The 17,851-nt window shown below is 33.7% G+C and overlaps 4 protein-coding genes across 4 annotated transcripts; all 4 read right to left on the bottom strand.

The window, feature by feature from the left end:
• Positions 1-724: 724 nt before the first annotated feature.
• LOC125601710 (probable carboxylesterase 120) lies at positions 725-2,576 on the bottom strand. Its single transcript, XM_048773759.1, has one exon. The coding sequence runs from the start codon at positions 1,696-1,698 to the stop codon at positions 871-873; it is 828 nt and encodes a 275-aa protein (XP_048629716.1). The 5' UTR covers positions 1,699-2,576; the 3' UTR covers positions 725-870.
• Positions 2,577-3,321: 745 nt separating this feature from the next.
• LOC106388076 (DEAD-box ATP-dependent RNA helicase 7) lies at positions 3,322-7,409 on the bottom strand. Its single transcript, XM_013828054.3, has 10 exons — positions 6,876-7,409; positions 6,036-6,170; positions 5,676-5,816; positions 5,418-5,600; positions 5,170-5,324; positions 4,985-5,096; positions 4,501-4,602; positions 4,103-4,429; positions 3,936-4,030; positions 3,322-3,833 (listed from the first exon to the last, which is right to left on the bottom strand). Exons 1-10 carry the CDS (start codon positions 7,323-7,325, stop codon positions 3,530-3,532), a joined length of 2,004 nt encoding a protein of 667 aa, XP_013683508.2. The 5' UTR covers positions 7,326-7,409; the 3' UTR covers positions 3,322-3,529.
• Positions 7,410-8,171: 762 nt separating this feature from the next.
• On the bottom strand, positions 8,172-10,311 carry LOC125601711 (embryo-specific protein ATS3B-like). Its single transcript, XM_048773760.1, has 3 exons — positions 10,048-10,311; positions 9,858-9,968; positions 8,172-8,674 (listed from the first exon to the last, which is right to left on the bottom strand). The coding sequence occupies exons 1-3, from the start codon at positions 10,171-10,173 to the stop codon at positions 8,354-8,356; spliced, it is 558 nt and encodes a 185-aa protein (XP_048629717.1). The 5' UTR covers positions 10,174-10,311; the 3' UTR covers positions 8,172-8,353.
• Positions 10,312-13,334: 3,023 nt separating this feature from the next.
• On the bottom strand, positions 13,335-14,835 carry LOC125601729 (embryo-specific protein ATS3-like). Its single transcript, XM_048773794.1, has 2 exons — positions 14,445-14,835; positions 13,335-13,980 (listed from the first exon to the last, which is right to left on the bottom strand). The coding sequence occupies exons 1-2, from the start codon at positions 14,670-14,672 to the stop codon at positions 13,516-13,518; spliced, it is 693 nt and encodes a 230-aa protein (XP_048629751.1). The 5' UTR covers positions 14,673-14,835; the 3' UTR covers positions 13,335-13,515.
• Between the last annotated feature and the right edge of the window lie 3,016 nt (positions 14,836-17,851).

Here is a 17,851-nt window from a genome sequence, read left to right as displayed (position 1 = left end):
AAGATAAGAAGAAAACAAATAATAGATTTTGTCACAACAAGAAATAATAGAGTTTTCACCATCTCTGGCTTCTGCCACCACCACCACCACCAAGACCTTATCTACCCCCACCTCCTCCACGACCAAACCGATTTCCGCCTTGGCCACCACCGCAGCCAAATCTTCTTTGCACTCGTTCTCGCTTTATGCAAACTCCTTAACAAGTCCTTAAATATAATACATTATGTTTAGTTATATATTTATCATCATATCGTCTGAGGTGATCATTTTATTTTATAATTTTAATCCTTACACAATTAATAAGAGAATACAGTTTGGTTGTAGAAAAAAGGAGAATATAATATATATATTCAAAACCCTTCAGTGAACCTATAACTCATTATACAAGTTAGTGGTCTCTCCAAAGGAGCATCCATTTGCCCTTGTTCGCAAAGTGTGGAACATTGGAGTACTCTCATGTTATTATAAATGATAAGAAACATTACAATTACAAATGAGAATTTTACATTTCTTATGATGATTTAAGTATAACTGCACTACTCTAAACCGTTTTGTGAAATTCATGCTTAACAATACTGTATTTTAATTATGCTGAATAATTTGCTTTCTCTAAAACTTGGATGATTAACTGAGTAAATCCATAAATAAACCACCACTAAACAGGCCTTCCATAACAATGGTGAATAGAATGCCAAGTTCCAGAAGATAAAACAAGAGATGTCTAACAAAAGAGACAGAGAGCCTCTTGGGTCTCCAATATTTTTCTTATTTTTAAAATTTTCCACAAACCAATACATAAAGGTAAATCTTTAAATCGGGCTGGCCTCTAATATAAGCCTCTTTATTTTATGGAATTAAAAAAAAAAACCTTTACGGCGAGGAAGAGTAAATGATACTTCTGATGCAAGCAAGCGTAGTTTCACCCTGGTTAACGAGCTCAGCACCGTGAACATCCCCGTCGGTAAAATGCTCAGTCACATCCACTCCCTGGTCCTTCATCAACTTCGCCACATCTCTGTGCCTATCTATCAGACGATGTCTTTCTCGTCCAATCACCACCACCTTCCAGTTCCGTCCCAACCGTCCGATTTTCTCCATTTGCTTCGGTCCATCTCCCACCGTCGGATTCGAATACTCGTGATCCCGGTTCGCTCCGACAGGGAGACAAAGGTGCCAGCAGGCGTCGCTGAGTATATGCGGAAAGTTCACATTGGTTTCAGACTCGCAACGCTCTTCGCCGCCGAAGAACGGCTGGTGTAAGATCATACCACGGATACGTAATGGACTTAGATCGGCGAAGACGGCTGGTGCATCCACTCCGTCGTCGTACGCCGCCGGGAGTCTGTTCACGGGAGCTAGCCGGTACGAAGGAGAAGCGAAGACTGCGTTGAGCTCGCGCGCCATAAGGTTGCAGAAGTCGTGGTGGGGATAGAAGTCGACGCTGCCGGTGGCGAATCCTCCGCCGTGGTAATAGACAACCAGAGGGAGTTTTTCAGACGAAACGCCGCCGTTTAGTGCGGCGGTGGGAACGTAGAGACGCATCCATGTTGACTTTGAGCGGTTCACCGTAATGTCTTTGGATACGACGGGGTTTTGCGGGGAGGGTTCAGGTGTGGCTGGGACGTAGGGGAATCTGGTGGGGACGCTAGTGATGGAGCCGTCTGGATTGTTTATGTTGTCTTGAGTTGATTCAGACATATCTGTAAGTCTTCTGTTGTGTATGAAACTGCTACTCCAGTCTTGTCCAAATTTATAGTGCTAATAATTGCAATATTACACTAATTATTATCTTTTTACACCACTAATTATATTATCTTAAAAAGCTAAAATATGTCTAGTACAATTTTCTTCTGACAACTATAAGTATATATCTAATACTACTATTTAACTACGAATTACCACCGTGTAGAATTGACATGTTTGCTTGAATAATACACTCTAATATTTGTTTGTTTTTTTCTTCCAACTAAATTTTCATTTATTCAAATCAAGATAACAAAAATTGTCAACAAAACCATAGAAACAAATTATTACGTTAGCTGTTATTATTAGAATATTTATTTAGCGGGTCGAGAAATTACCTAATTGAATTCATTATTTCTTCGTAGTTACTATTAAAAACTGGATTTGGGTTGAGAAAAAAAAGAAGCTCTTTTGAAAGTTAATTACAGTCAGTAAAATGTTGTTTTGTTAAATGCACAATAACATCAGATCATAGATTTAAGTTAGCAATGGATTAGTTATGTAAATGATACTAACTTGATGAAATATTGTAATGCAACTCAAGTGGAGAAAGAATAGACTAACTACAGGAAACAACGACAACGACACTGCAAGGGGAGAAACTTGGTCCTCTGTGCTTTCTCTTTTTGTGGACTAAAACAAGAAACTTTTCGTGGTACACAAGTCGTTGTCACGTCTTTTTCATAGGTTGAAAAGGTGCAAACTAATGTGAATGATTTAACACAGTTTACTTGATGAAATATTGTAATATAACTGAATTGGAGAAATAATGAGACTAATGTGAACGATTTAACACAATTTACTTGATGAAATATTGTATTGTAACTGAATTGGAGAAAGAATGAGACTAACTACAGAACCAGCGACATGGACATTGCAAGGGGATACTTCTTGTGCTTTCTCTTTTTGTGCACTAAAACAAGAGACCTCTTTGATCCAAAAAAAAAAATAACAAGAGACCTTTTATGGGTTCACAAATCGCTGTCACGTCTCTTTCATTGGTTGAAACTAATTTAAAGTTTGGCAATTATAAATCAGGAAAGCATAAATATAATAAAGTGCTAAGGTACTATAATTAAAGGAAAGCCTTGGATAGAATTTTGATTTAAATTCATGCACACTGATGAATTACCAGCTATATACTAAAAAGAACAAAGAAGTTGCAAAAAATACATAAACGTGTCACTTTTGTCTTTCTATGACTAAATTAAACGTGTAAGATAAATTATTTTCACATCCTCCAAATCGCATCAATTTCTCTGATCAATTTACTATTTTACCACAGTTTAAGAAAAAAATGGATAGTTTAAGTATTTAATTATAATTTATAGCTTAGAAAAGATAATTCAACTATGAAGAAACTATATATAATGAACTAATAATTTTATAATTGTTATCATTCAAATAACACAAAATTGGTAGACGGACAAATCTTACCTTAAGATTGTTCATAGAGAAGAATGTCAGGAAGACAAAAAACAATAGATTTTGTCATAGTACAAACTAGCTAGATAAATCATGTTCATGCTAGTTGTATTGGATAGTAGTTTAATTATAATTATAGAATAGGAAAAATCATTAAACTATGAAAAACTGATGAATTAACAACTTTATCATCGTTATCATTCAAATAGCACAAAATTGACAAGGGGACAACAAAAGAACTTCCCCTTTTAAGTTGTTCAAATAATAAAAAGAGAGGAAAAAGACATAATAATAGATTTTGCCATGGAAAGAAAATACGAGTAGTTAAATTATAGGAGTCTTGATCATTGGTTTAGAGTTTTCACCATCTCTGGCCTCTGCCACCACCACGACCAAATCTACCACCACCACCTCCTCCACGACCAAACCTACCTCCACCACCACCGTATCTTCTCTGCACTGGTTCACGCTCTTGAAGTTTAGGCATCTCCTTAACAACCACCAAGCTCATACTCCCAGCATTCTTTTGTCCAGCCGCAATAAACTGGTCTACATCTGATTGCACAACATCGAACACCGCACCTCCATCTACGGTTAAAGTCATCCCTTCTATCAAATTAACCTTGTCATCCGGTAAAACTCTCCTCAGCACATTAAATGCATTACTGCAAAGAAACCACAAAATCATCTTAGTATTTATTTTCTTTTTAAATATTAAGCAAAAAAAAAAGACACAAGCAGAGAGAGAGAGAGAGAGAGAAGCTTACGTTGCCGAGTATATAGGTCTCCCTGCTTCAAGATGTAACGTGACATGGTTCTCCATTGATGTTAGAAGAGACCTTTTCTTAATCTCAGTAAAGCCCTGCAAAATAAATAACTCTTTAATACACTCTCTCCTTTGAGACAACAGAAAGTGGTTCAAAAGAAAACTAACCGCGGTTTTGGCAAGAGCTTTAGCAAGGAGTACTTCAGCTGACACACCGGAGCTCTCCAACAGCTCCTTGGCCGCCGCCAGAAACGCAGGAACCACAGTGTCACAGACTTGTGTGATCTTCTCAGCAGCTTCCATACCAATGGCTTTGGCGATATCATTAGGCTGGGGCGCAGACACGTGCTCAAACTTGATCCCAGCTTGTTTCTCAATCCGTGACACGCCAGACTTTCTAGAATCGTATAACATGACCGCAACTCCAGTGTTGCCTGCTCTTCCTGTTCGGCCTGAACGATGGATGTAGTCTTCAACATCACGTGGAGGCTCACACTGCAACAGAACCAAAACAGAACGTTAGAACACCAAAAGAAAGATTAAACAAGAATGATTTAGACACTAACCTGGATGATTAGCTGCACGTCATTGATATCTAGACCACGAGCAGCAACGTTTGTAGCAACCAATGTCGAGAACTTCCCCTTTCTAAATCCAGCAAGAGTAATCTACAATCACAGGATTCATTATTATTGGGGCCCCATTCCATTTTCAAAATATTTTTTTATTATAAAAAATCACATCTATAAAACTATACAAAACAAAATGAATAACATAATAAATAGACAAAAAAAAAATTATTTACCTTTAATTCGTATATATATTTTTCAAAATTTTACAACTTTTTGTATATATTAGCATATTATGTTAAAACATAAAACACATATAAAGAGACAAAAAAAATTATTTACATTTAGTTAGTATATATATATATACAAAATTTTATAACTTTTTGTATATATTATAAATTGATATATATTTATATATAAAGTTTTTTTAATATTAAATGTTTAATCCCTCTGGGCTCAATAAGAAAGCAGAATAACATACCTCACGTTGTGATTGTTGAATGTCACCATGTAAAGCTCTAGCACCAGGCAACAGACCAGAAAGCTCAGAAGCTTGGTCTTTAGTCTCAGTGAAAATGATGGTACTACCTCCACTGAAGATTAATAATTTGTATAAGAGACTTTAAACTAAATATTAAATGATTATTAAAGTACTAAATGGTTTACCTGCTGTATAAGCTGATGATGTCAGGAATCAAGCGAGACATAGCTTGCTTACTGCAGGGAAGAGCAATGTGTCTAACGCTGTTACTCGCCTTCATTTTATCATTACCAACAAGATCAATAGTCTTCTTGTCTTGTTTCAGAAACCTAGACGCAATCTGGTAGTAGTAGTAGCAAGAAAATATGTATATTAACACAAAAAAGCTTTTAACTCATGAAAAAAAAAGAATACATTTGAAAAAGGGACGCACGTTTTGAACCCATGATGGCAATGTAGCACTGAAGAGAAGCGTCTGGACTTTTTTAGGATCCTCCACCTTCCCTAAGATGAGTTCAACGTCGTCGACGAATCCCATTCTCAGCATTTCATCAGCTTCATCGAGAACACGGAACTGTAGGTAGGTCAGGTCCAGGTTTTGCCTTTCGATATGATCCTGCAATGAATATATTATTAATACAAACAAACAAGAAATGGTTATTTGATTAAAGGAAAGAGCAAAGAGACATGCCTTGATACGACCAGGGGTACCAACTACAATGTCAACACCTTTCTTTAGTTTCTGCTGCTGAGGAGGGTAAGGATCACCTCCATAGACACAGCAAGAAGTTAAGCCAACGGATCCTCCGTACGCATCAAAATCAGCAAACACCTACAAAAGTAACACCATACCCAAAAAAAAATAAACACACAGTTTTCTTAAATTCCAATTTAGAAGGTAAAAAAACTGTTTAAATTAAGCAATAATGTTAGTTCAAACCCAAAAATTTAATTTATTGCTATTTTTTTTTATATATAAAATTTTATAGTGAACCAGAAAACTAAAATATTTAATATAAATCCGACTAATAGCTAGTCTGAGGATTCTTACTTGCTTGGCCAATTCTCTGGTTGGTAGAAGTACCAAAACACTAGGTGGCCTGCCGTATCCATTCTTCCTTTTGTTCTTGGCAGGTCCATTGATCAAAGACTCCAATATAGGTAACACAAATGCCAATGTTTTACCCTGCACCACACCACACACGATCAGTAAAGCCTCAGACTTTGAAAAATTTCACTCCAAAACAAACATAAGATTACACTGATAATGATACAAAGTATTAAACTTTCAGTTCAAAAGTAATCTCTGATTAACTTAGGCACTCTAAAGCCTCAAACTTTGAAGATTTCACACCAAACAAACACTGATAATGACATAAAGTATCAAGCTTTCATCTCAAAACTAATCACTGGTTAACTTAAGCACTCAATAGCCTCAAACTTTGAAGATTTCACACCAAACAAACATAAGATTACACTAATAATGTTTTAAAGTATCAAAAAAACATCTCAAAAGTAACAACGGATTAACCAAGGCACTATAAAGCCTCAAACTTTGAAGATCTCACACCAAACAAACACTAATAATAATATAAAATATCAAACTTTCAGCTCAAAAATAACAACTGCTTAAATTAGACACTCTAAAGCCTCAAACTTTGAAGAACTGACACCAAAACAAACATCAGAGTTTACTAATTAATGATATAAAGTATCAATAAAAGTAACAACTGATTAACTTAGTCCCTCAAAAAGCCTCAAACTTTGAACATTTCACACCAAACCATCACTAATAATAATATAAAGTTTCAAACTTTCAGCTCATAAGTAATCACTGACTCTAAAGCCTCAAACTTCACTACATTTAACAAAACATTAAACCGATTAATACCTGACCAGTACGAGCCCTTCCGACAAGATCAGCCCCATCAAGAACCATATCAAAAGTGGTCGCCTGAATCGGGAAAAGAGCCTCGATACCCTTCTCCTTAAGCTTCTCCCTCAACGGATCCGAGATTCTAAACTTCGAAACAGCGTTAGGGTTCTCGACGACTTTAACATCTTCAACAACGCTCAGCTTCACCTTCTTGCTGCTCTTCTTCTTCGAGCTCTCCGGCTCCACAAGCTCGGACCCTGAATCACTACTCTCCGCAGCGGCCTTGCGCTTCTTCTTCTTGCTCTTCTTCTTCTCGGAGTCTTCTTCTCCGTCGGAGTCTGAGAGTTTCTTCGGCTTCTTCTCTTTCTTCTTCTTGGAGTCTGGTGTGGTGGCGGCGGGGGTGGTTGTCTCTGAGGCTGTGCTCTTCTTCATCTTCTTCTCCTCGGATAAAGCTAGTGAAGGCATGGTGGAATCTCTCTCTGTGTGGGTTTTGAGAGATAGAGGCGGAGGAAGATGAGAGACGAAGAGAAGAGGGAGACAATTCGTAGGGTTTGGTTGCTTGTTATATAGTTTTGGAGTTATGTTCAAAACCCTAGTACAACTAAAACTCAAGTGTTTGGTTAGCCTGCCGTTTTTGTACTTCGAAGGGAGAATGCGTGTCGGTTTCAGTTATTTGTCATTTTTTGTTGACTTTAAAATGGAAATTTTCCTTATTTGTTCAAACAGAATGGGTAAATCAATAAATAAATAATTACATGACAAAAGAGTGTTTGTGTTTCGGTTTTAGTTTTAAATGAAATCACAAGCTTAGAATTTTAAATTGAAGAAACAAAATGTATGTTTACTCTACTTTTGATGTGTTTAAAATACTCAATTTTGAGATTATAATATTTAAAACAAAAGCTTAAAAGATAAAAAAAACAAGAATAAGCTTATAATTTTTAAATTGAATAGAAAAATATGTGTTCAGTTTATTTTTGATGTGTTTAAAAAACTCAATTTTGAGATTATAATGTTTAAAACAAAAGCTTAAAAGATAAAACAATCAAAAGCTTCGAATTTTAAATTGAAGAAAAAAACTCTGTGTTTACTCTATTTTTGATGTGTTTAAAAAACTCAATTTTGAGATTATAATATTTAAAACAAAAGCTTAAAAGATTAAAACATGCATCTCATAATAAGAGAACTGGTCTAGTTAAATGTTTTTACATGATTATTTTTAAAAAAATATTTTAAATCTTGGAATATGTTCAGGTTTTAATTTGGTTTTGTGGGACACAACAAGATCTCCACCTGATTTGAAACCAAATCTCAAAAACAAAATCAACATAGTAAATGAATACATTATGTTTATAAATCTACACACTTTGTAAATTAGCAGGTAGTAACTTCATCATAGATTACACAGATAATAGGGACATCTCTAGAACCCCAACAGTTTTTACACATTTATTCAGCATTAAGTCCTAATATGTTCACACAAACCAACCATTTTACAAAAGCAATGTTGAACCGGCGACAACAAACCCCAGAAGGACAAGACCAATGGATAGGACACTAGAACCCGAGGCGCTGTTGCAGTAATTGAAACCGTACCATATACTCTCGGGGACGAGGGTGTTATAAGGGAAGGTGACGGCTTTGGAGCCATGTGTGTTTATCTTAACACTCTCGGGGATCCAGCCATCGGGACCAGACCTGTAGAGATAGACGTAGCAGATCTGGTAAGTGCATGGTCCGTTTATCTCGAACGTGTCGGATGAACATTGCTCGAAAGTCTTTGTGGATGGATCGTCAAGCCTTGGTGCGTATATCTGTTTCAAGAAACCAAAGCTGTGAGTTCCATAGAATGAAATGGACATTTGTTTACAGTCTACTACAGATACCAAACTACACACAGTCTGATTAGAAATCAAGCCGTATACAAAAGTGAGTCAGAATCAAACCGAAGGAAGAGAGAAAAGGCCACAAGGATCGCAGAGAGACCCATCAAACAAACGACACGTTTCATCACCTACACCGATTCAAAGTCCTAAGCTTTCAGTTTCTACGTAAGCTCAAACACAAGAGGCGAAGCAGTAAGAACATCACGAACCTAAGTAAACCGTAAATCCAAAAAAGAACCATGTCAAAATCAGGGATTGTATTCAACCAAAACCAATCCATTGAGAGACTTCCATAGTTACATCTATATGCCAAAGATGTGTTCTTTTCATCACAAACTCAAAATGTTTAAAGAACAGAACTTTAGACACCAAAGCTAAACCGTAGATACTGAGAGCAATGTAATTGACAGACTCCTTCAATACCAGTGTGACATTTTTTTAATGCGTATTCAATTAGCTAACTAGCATCAACAAGAACTGACTTGGCCATGCTACAACACTACTAGTTTCATCTATACCAGAGATGTGTCCTTTTCATCTCAAAAGAACCAAACCTTTAAACACCAAAGCTACACCGTTGATACCGTGAACACTGTAAACACCAAAGATGTGTTCTTTTCACCTCAAACTCAAATGTTTAAAGAAGTAAATTTTAAACACCAAAGCTAAACCGTAGGTACTGAGAACACTGTAACTAACAGACTCCTTTAATACCAGTGACAATGTTATGCGTACTCAATATCTAACTAGCATCAACAAAGCTTTCATAACAATCTCAAACTCAAATGTTAAAAGAACATAACTTTACACATTAAAGCTAAACCATAGATAATGAGAACAACGTTAACTGATAAACTCCTACCATACCAGTGACAATGTTATGCCAATTCAATTAGCTAACTAGCAGTTTAGCACAAAGAACTGACTTGGCCATGCTACAAACACACAACAATCTATGAACATCCACTGTAAGCTCAATCTAAAAGAATCAGATGCAATCTTCTTCAAGCAACATTCAAAGTGGGAACCCTAAACCCTAATTGATTAAACCAAGTCTTTACCCTAATTCACAAAATCAAAATCAAAATCTAATTGAGGCGGGAAACCTAACCTGGTTACCGTATGCATCGCCGAAGGCCACGCTGATTTGGTCGCGCGTGTACCTCGACGACGAACAGCTCGTCGAGATGATCACTGTGTACGAGCAACTACTCCTCAGTTTCTGCAATCCACACAAAAGAAAACCATAAGTTCAAAGAGAGAGAGAGAGAGAGAGAGAGAGAGAGAGAGAGAGAGAGGACCTGGATGAGGCTGACGTTGAAAGACTCGGCGGCGTGAGGCTGCAAGGCTTTAGATTCGGAAACGGAGAAGATGATTGAGAAGACGAAGAAGAAGCAGTAGAGAACGAAGAGACGTGTTGACGCCATTTTCTTTAGCTTCTTCTCGAAATCGCTTGCAGAGAGAGAGAGAGAGAGAGAGAGAGACGAAAGTAAGGGAAAGCGAAACAGTAATCGGAGAAAACCGGATTAAACCGGGTGAAATTCAATTTCGGTTTTAATTTTTTTCGCTCCAACGCGAGTATAAGAACCGGGTTTGATTGGTACCGTTCCGTGGCTCATATTATCAGGAGCCACGTCTCATGTTATGATGTGATATTTTATTTATTTACTAGGATAAGACCCGCGCCTTGCGCGGAATTAAGTTATTATTTTTATTATATTTTGGAGAATGAAACAATAGTTTGGCTTCATTTGGATTACGGGTGGTCAATCCGGATATCGGGTTGGTTTCGGTTCGGTTCGGTTTTTTCGGTATTTGGTTAGTAAAATATAACTACTATTCTAAATCCATATTTATTTTGACTTTAGTCTTTCACATACTTTTGAAAGATTTCAACTGGACGACTAAATTGATCAGTCAATCTTGTTGCTTTAAATCATTAGTGTTTATATATATATTATTTAGTTTGAATATTTATTAAATAAAAATTCATATGCGTTATATTTTATGATCATTTGTAACTTATTATAACAAAAAAATAATCTATTGATCACAAAATTTTCAGAGTGGGAATATTCAAATTTCTAATAATATATAGACGTTTTGAAAAATTCAAATATAACATATAAGAAAAAATATAAATGTTTTTATTATATATTTAATGTGATTTTTTAATATCTTTCAATAATATAAAATTAAAAAAAAGAACTAAGATACCAAAATTGTTATCAAATATTTATTATTCATAATAATTAATTTTCATATATACGTTAATCATATTAGGTAATTTCGTAGCTTCTAATTAAGGAAAGTGCAAAAAAAAGTTTGGTAGATTATTTATCAATTCGATAGTTAGTTTAATAAAAAATATAATGTAAGTCAAGATGGACCAACCTATTTTTCTAAGAATAGTATATTTTATATAGTCATTTATTAAATGAGAATTTATAATCATACAGTTCTATGATCATTCATATCATTTTATAACTGAATATTTAAATCATCGATAACAAAATTTTCAATGTGAAATCTTTAATAAGTTTATAATTTATAAATGTTTTTGAAAATTCATTGAAAGTTTTAATATTAAAATATTTATGTAATCTTATGGTATATAGTATAATCTATATATATATATGTTTTATTATTAAATGATATTTTTTACTCATATGGTTTTAAAATAATGTGTATCTTCTTATAATATTAAATAAAAGTTCATATTAATACAATTTTATGATCATTTGTAACTTATTATGACAAAAAAAATAATCTATTGATCACAAAATTTTCAGAGTGGGGATCTTCAAATTTCTAATAATTTATAGACGTTTTGAAAAATTCAAAATATAACATATAAGAAAAATTTAAATGTTTTTATTATATATTTAATGTGATTTTTAAATATATTTTAATAATATAAAATTAAAAAAAGAACTAAGATACAAAAATTGTTATCAAATATTTATTATTCATTATAATTAATTTTCACATATACGTTAATCATATTAGGTAATTTCGTAGCTTTTATTTAAGGAAAGTGCAAAACATTTTTTGGTACGTTATTTATCAATTCGATAGTTAGTTTAATAAAAAGTGTAATATAAGTTAAGATGGACCAACCTATTTTTCTAAGAATAGTATATTTTGTATAGTTATTTATTAAATAAGAATTTATAATCATACGGTTCTATGATCGTTCATATCGTTTTATAACAAAATATTTAAATCATCGATAACAAAATTTTCAATCTGAAATCTTTAATAAGTTTATAATTTATAAATGTTCTTGAAAATTCATTGAAAGTTTTAATATTAAAATATTTATGTAATCTTATGGTATATAGTGTTTAATATATATATATATATATTTATTTTATTATTAAATGATATTTTTTACTCATATGGTTTTAAAATCATGTGTATCTTCTTATAATAAAAATGTTAAACCATTGATCATTAATTTTTAACATAATAATTTTAATAGTTTTAGTCATTTATTGTCGTTTTTAAAAATTCAAAATATAACATATACGAAAAAATCTAAATTTTATTTTTATAGCTAATTTGATTGTTTAATTTATTTTAATAATATAAAATTAAACAAAAAATGATGGAGGAGATATACATTGTTATCAAATCTTTATTATTAAAATCATTAATTGTCATATATATATTAGTCATTTATGGTAATTCCGTAGGTTTTATTTAAGGAAAGAAAATATCATATCATATCATTATATCATATAGTTTGACCAACTTATGTATCTAACAACATATAAAAATCGAATGTGGACCTACTTATTTTTCAATTGAATGTAATTGACTACCTAATTGAGTGCCACCTATGCATTGGGGCCTCTTTTAATTAATACAAAATTGAGGTTACATCTTTTCAAATGTTCCTCAATTAATATATAAGGGATTTATTATCACGGCTCATATGGTAGATGAGAAAATTGTGATAAAATAATTATTTATTTCTTGTAAGAAATTGATTGGATATTTTAAGATAAATATCTATATGTATTTATGTCTCTGGCAGTGCTTCTCTAGAAGATCACGCACACGCATCTACTATACATGTGACGTGGGTCTTATGAATTGATTGTGATGTCTATGTTTTGATTTGAAACAAAGAAAAAAAAAGGGGTATGAATGGGTTTTGTGTGTTGTGCTTGTTGAAATCGAATCATTGGCTTATAAGCACTAGTTTAAAACGTTAAACCGACAATTATTTAACTGGATTTGGTTTTAAGACCGTGTTCATTTAACTGGACGTTTCATTTTTTCTTTCTTATGTTCTTCTATATGTTATGTTCTTGTCTTCTTGAGCTTAAGAGTCTTCAGTTCAATCTTCTTTTTGATTGTAAATCTTCAGTTTAAGCTTCGGATTGATGCAAACCTTGCAACAACACTCTTACATTTGGTACAACACTGTAACCATTTTAGATTCTTAATCAAGCTTAACTTATACATATCAAAACAAAAGTTATTAAACTACCACTTTCGTGTCATTGTTATATAGTTGTTTAAATGTTTTATTGTGATATATCATGTTATGTATTTGCATAGTATTCAACAAGAAGGGTATTATGAATCACATGCAAAACACTAGTGCATGTTTCATTTATATCGATTACTACTACTTCAGAACTCAATACATTATATAGCTAATCAAGGTCTCCAGAATTTCCAACTACTACAAACAAAAAAAACAAAGTCATTACTCCATACTTTATTAGTCACTAAAGCAACTCTTAACTAGAAACTCAAACCACCACAGCCGCTAAAGCAATCAGAATCGCTGCAGACGCAACAACCAAACTCTCACCACCTCCAAGTCCAGAGGCAGCAGATGGGGGTGCATGCGGTGGCGGTGGCGGTGGTGGGATAGAGGGCTTGGGGGGAGGAAAATGAGGTGGATGTGGCGGTGGGTCGGTGGGTGAAAACGGAGGAAATCCCGGTGAAGGTGGTGGCAAACCAGTGTTGTTGCAATAGTTGTGGCCGTACCAAGTGTTATCAGGGACGTTTTTGTTGAAATCGAATTTCACAGACTTGGAACCTTCCTCGTAGATCTCGACTGTCTCGGGGATCCAACCGTCTAGACCGGAACGGTAGATGTAGAGAGAGCAGATGGTGTCGAGACACTGACCTTTGACTTGGAATGTGTCTGATGAACATTTCTCGAAACCTCCTCCACCAGTTAACGGTTCATCTAGTCTCGGTGCGACCACCTTATATGTAAAAAACGTCGATAAATATACACATGTGAGAGTTTATATGTAAAAGTGCACTCATGTAGTAGCCATGTAGCTCGAACGTACAAGTGTTTAGTTCCTTTTAAATGTACGTAAAAACGTAAACTAGTATAGCGTATATAGACGATATCATCGCATTAGAAATTCTGTTTTAATCAAATATACCTAGAATTTTCAATTTTCAAAAGAAATGAAGCTATATACTATGGGTTTAGGTCATATTTGATTTCATATTTGTTGTATCTACACAATGATATCAAACTAGTATTATTAAATTTTCTCATTTCTGTTCGAATGGATTAAAAAAAAAATTACATGCATCCATGGCATCAGACAAATGGAATATATCAAGTTTTTGAATTTGATACAAACACACAACAAGATTAGAGCCCACACAACACAAAAGAAATATAAAATAAGCTGAGTGTTATAATCAAAACCTTGTTGCCGTCAGCGTCACCCAAAGCGAATGTGATCTGATCCCTTGACAAATCAGGGGAGAAACAGCTCGTGGTGACAATCACAGTGTAAGGGCAGCTTTCTTCTTCATCAGGAACAACAGAAGAGATTAATAATGGCTGATCAGAGATGGAGAGAATGGGACTAGTGAAGGAGAGCACAAGGAGAAGGAGGATGGATGAGAGAGAGAAGAGCTCCATGGTCTTCATCAGAGAGATGTGTTAGAAGAGGGCTTGAGAAGTTGTGTTATATAAAAGAGACTGGTGTAACCTTCTTGAGTACACTTGGCACACAATACAACCACACTAACAAAGAAGCCTGGAGCAAAAAAAAAACGATTTCCTCAGAAAGTGGTAGTTGTGTTGGTGGACTTGTTCAGCATCACGAATAGTTCAAGTGTTGGTATAAATATCTTTAGAATATAACAGAATTCTGATATATCTTTTAACTAAATTTAATACATATTGTTACGAATAAAAACAAGATATTATTCATTTTTAAATTTCAAAATATAATAAATTATATATAAGGGGGAGGGGGATTTATAATATAACTAAATATTTTTTTTTTTTGAAATAACTAAATATTTTCTATTACACCGACTCTCCCTCCATTAATTATTTGTTAAGGTCATGTTCTTTGAGTGAGCTTCTCTCCCGTTCATTTTAGCCATTTTTTGTTACATATTTTCACCTACTATTTTAGAATGATCCATAAACCAATATTATTTTTCTTGTTCTATACTTTTAGTATCTCTCCACATAAAAGGCAAGTGAAACTGATTGTTATAGTGTCGTCTCAACATTGGCAAAAAATAAGTTATAAAAAAAAACATTGGCAAAAAAGAGTAATTCTTGGGTTCACCCCCTAGGGTGAAACTCTAGGTTCACCAACCAATAGTGTTTGAGTATTTGATATTTGATATCTTTTAAAAAAGGAAACAACATTGAATTTCCAAATAAGATTATCTTTTTAAAATAAAACAATAAAAATACATAAAAATAGTTACAAAAAATAAATAAATAAATATTTTTAAGTCTTCAGCAAAATACTAAACCCTATACCCTAAATCTTAAACCCTAAACCTTAAATTTTGGATAAACTCTAAACGTTTGAAAATCTTAAACCCTAAATCATACATTAAAAACTAAATTTTAATAACACTAAACCCTAAATCCTAATCACTAAACCCTAAACCCTTGGATAAACCCTGAACCCTTGGATAAATCATAAACTGTAAATAAAAAATATTTAAAATTAAACTCTAGAGTTTATGATTTATCCAAGGGTTCAGAGTTTACCCAAGGGTTTAGGGTTTAGTGATTAGGATTTAGGGTTTAGTGTTATTAAAATTTAGTTTTTAATGTATGATTTAGGGTTTAAGATTTTTAAACGTTTAGAGTTTATCCAAAGTTTAAAGTTTAGGGTTTAGGGTTTAAGATTTAGGGTATAGGGTTTAGTATTTTGCTAAAGACTTAAAAATATTTATTTATTTATTTTTTGTAACTATTTTTATGTATTTTTATTGTTTTATTTTAAAAATATAATTTTATTTGGAAATTCAATGTTATTTCCTTTTTTAAAAGATATCAAATATCAAATAATCAAACACTATTGGTTGGTGAACCTAGATGTTCACCTTAGGGGGTGAACCCAAGAATTACTCGGCAAAAAACTATAGCAAAAACGAACAATAATCAAAGTGTCACGAGTCTTACGCTATCACCAAACCTAACCCCCAAATTAGACTCTACTTCTACCTACCTCCTCAGTTTCTATCATAGTACAATCTTATTAAATTAATCTCTCTACGTGCCAAAATGTGAGCCTCTTGGTCCATTTTCATTTCCCACCTTCCTAATTTAGTTACATATTTACATGTATGTTCAAAAATATATACCAACTATCAACATCAAACATTTAAATAAATAGTTTTAAACTCATACTCATTTCCTCCAAAAGAAAATATATTATTGGGAACTCCATACATATAACAACTTTCTTGACTACTCCATGAAATATGTAATAACAAAACTTAACTAACCAACTTATTAATCTTTCAATAAAAATCTTAAATTTACAGTGTAATCATAACTTTACTAGAGCTAAAACATCCAAAAAACCATTATTAATAAATAAGGAAATAATACTTTATCGAATAATCTTCCTCCTCATCTCCATTGTACCAATTCTCTTGCTCCTTGAATCTCTTAAAAACTCCCTCTATAGCCACATCAAATGCATCTTTGAAAGTCTCTAATACATTCTGAGACTTCACCTATACCCAAATTGGGTATCAACTCTATCACTAAAGTGATAGAGTTCTATACTTGATGCTAACTGCTTCCCTGAGTTCTTCTTTGCTTGATCTCTGTCAAGAAAATGAATTTTAGAGCTGTGTAGTATGTGTACCTTTTCATAAGTCTTTAGAATAAAGCTGCATTATCACCTTTGAGTCTAGCGGGCAAATATTAGATTCATACACTAGGCAATTTATTTTTCTGCTGTGGTTTCCTTGGACTATCCTATCTTTTGAGCCTTTGAGAAATCAACGGGTTTTAGCCTGTAGAGAATGTGCGTGAGAAGTAAAGACACTCAAGGATCTAAACTAGACTGTAACAGAAAAGTAGATTCATGGAGTACTTAACGTTCTGGAGTTAGTAGGTAGCATCATTAACTTGCCTGGCATCAATCCTAGCCTGCCATGTGAGACATATGAATATAGTGGCAAAGTGAACTTTTGAAAGATGGGTTTATAAGTTGGATTTGAGACTTACATTTGAGAGCGTTCCTTTGCTCGCATTGATGTTCTTAAACGAAAAATCTAATGCAGTAAGCCAGTAAACTCTGTTTTAACTCATGTGGGATGATAGAAAATTTGGACTTGTAGTTATCAGGAGATTAGTTATACCTGAAGATCTTGAGACCGTGGAGTATTACTTTTAGACAAAGGCGTTGAAGAAGGTTCAAGATTCTGCAAAGGAATCTAATACAATAGTCTAGTCTTCTAACGAGAGCTTCTGAGAATGTTGTCAACATCATGACAAGTGTTTTGCCTTCCTTACTAACGTGTTTATTGTTATCCTGGAACCCTCCACAGAAAAAGGCACTTGAGGATAACAATAAACATGTTTGTAAGGAAGCCAAAACACTTGTCATGATGTTGACTAGTACTTGTGTCTTTCAGACCTTTCTGAAGTTCTAAGATTCGGTTCCTTTGGGATAGTGAGTTTAGATCTTCTGCTGGAGTTAACTTGATCAGCCACCTAGATTCAATAACAAACTCATTGAACCTATCAACGTAAAGGTTTATAGTATTAACAAATTCTAAATCTCCAATATGTAACACACACCTTAGCTTCTAGTTTTTGCTTTTTGGTGTCTTGGT

Source organism: Brassica napus, unplaced genomic scaffold (assembly GCF_020379485.1).
Source record: "Brassica napus cultivar Da-Ae unplaced genomic scaffold, Da-Ae ScsIHWf_2634;HRSCAF=3386, whole genome shotgun sequence".
Classification (NCBI taxonomy): domain Eukaryota; kingdom Viridiplantae; phylum Streptophyta; class Magnoliopsida; order Brassicales; family Brassicaceae; genus Brassica; species Brassica napus.
The sequence above is the reverse complement of the archived record's forward strand: the minus strand, read 5'-3'. Positions and strand labels throughout refer to the sequence as shown.

Bases quoted from the DNA above. Each gene is read 5' to 3' on its own strand.
- LOC125601710 (XM_048773759.1), bottom strand. From the start codon at position 1,698: ATGTCTGAATCAACTCAAGACAACATAAACAATCCAGACGGCTCCATC.
- LOC106388076 (XM_013828054.3), bottom strand. From the start codon at position 7,325: ATGCCTTCACTAGCTTTATCCGAGGAGAAGAAGATGAAGAAGAGCACA. The intron at 5,817-6,035 runs GTAAGAATCCTC...TTACTTTTGTAG, and splicing joins CCAGAGAATTGGCCAAGCAA to GTGTTTGCTGATTTTGATGC. The intron at 5,325-5,417 runs GTGCGTCCCTTT...TACTACTACCAG, and splicing joins TGCCATCATGGGTTCAAAAC to ATTGCGTCTAGGTTTCTGAA.
- LOC125601711 (XM_048773760.1), bottom strand. From the start codon at position 10,173: ATGGCGTCAACACGTCTCTTCGTTCTCTACTGCTTCTTCTTCGTCTTC. The intron at 9,969-10,047 runs GTCCTCTCTCTC...TGTGGATTGCAG, and splicing joins TCAACGTCAGCCTCATCCAG to AAACTGAGGAGTAGTTGCTC. The intron at 8,675-9,857 runs GTTAGGTTTCCC...TTCTTGAAACAG, and splicing joins GCGATGCATACGGTAACCAG to ATATACGCACCAAGGCTTGA.
- LOC125601729 (XM_048773794.1), bottom strand. From the start codon at position 14,672: ATGAAGACCATGGAGCTCTTCTCTCTCTCATCCATCCTCCTTCTCCTT. The intron at 13,981-14,444 runs GTTTTGATTATA...TTTACATATAAG, and splicing joins GTGACGCTGACGGCAACAAG to GTGGTCGCACCGAGACTAGA.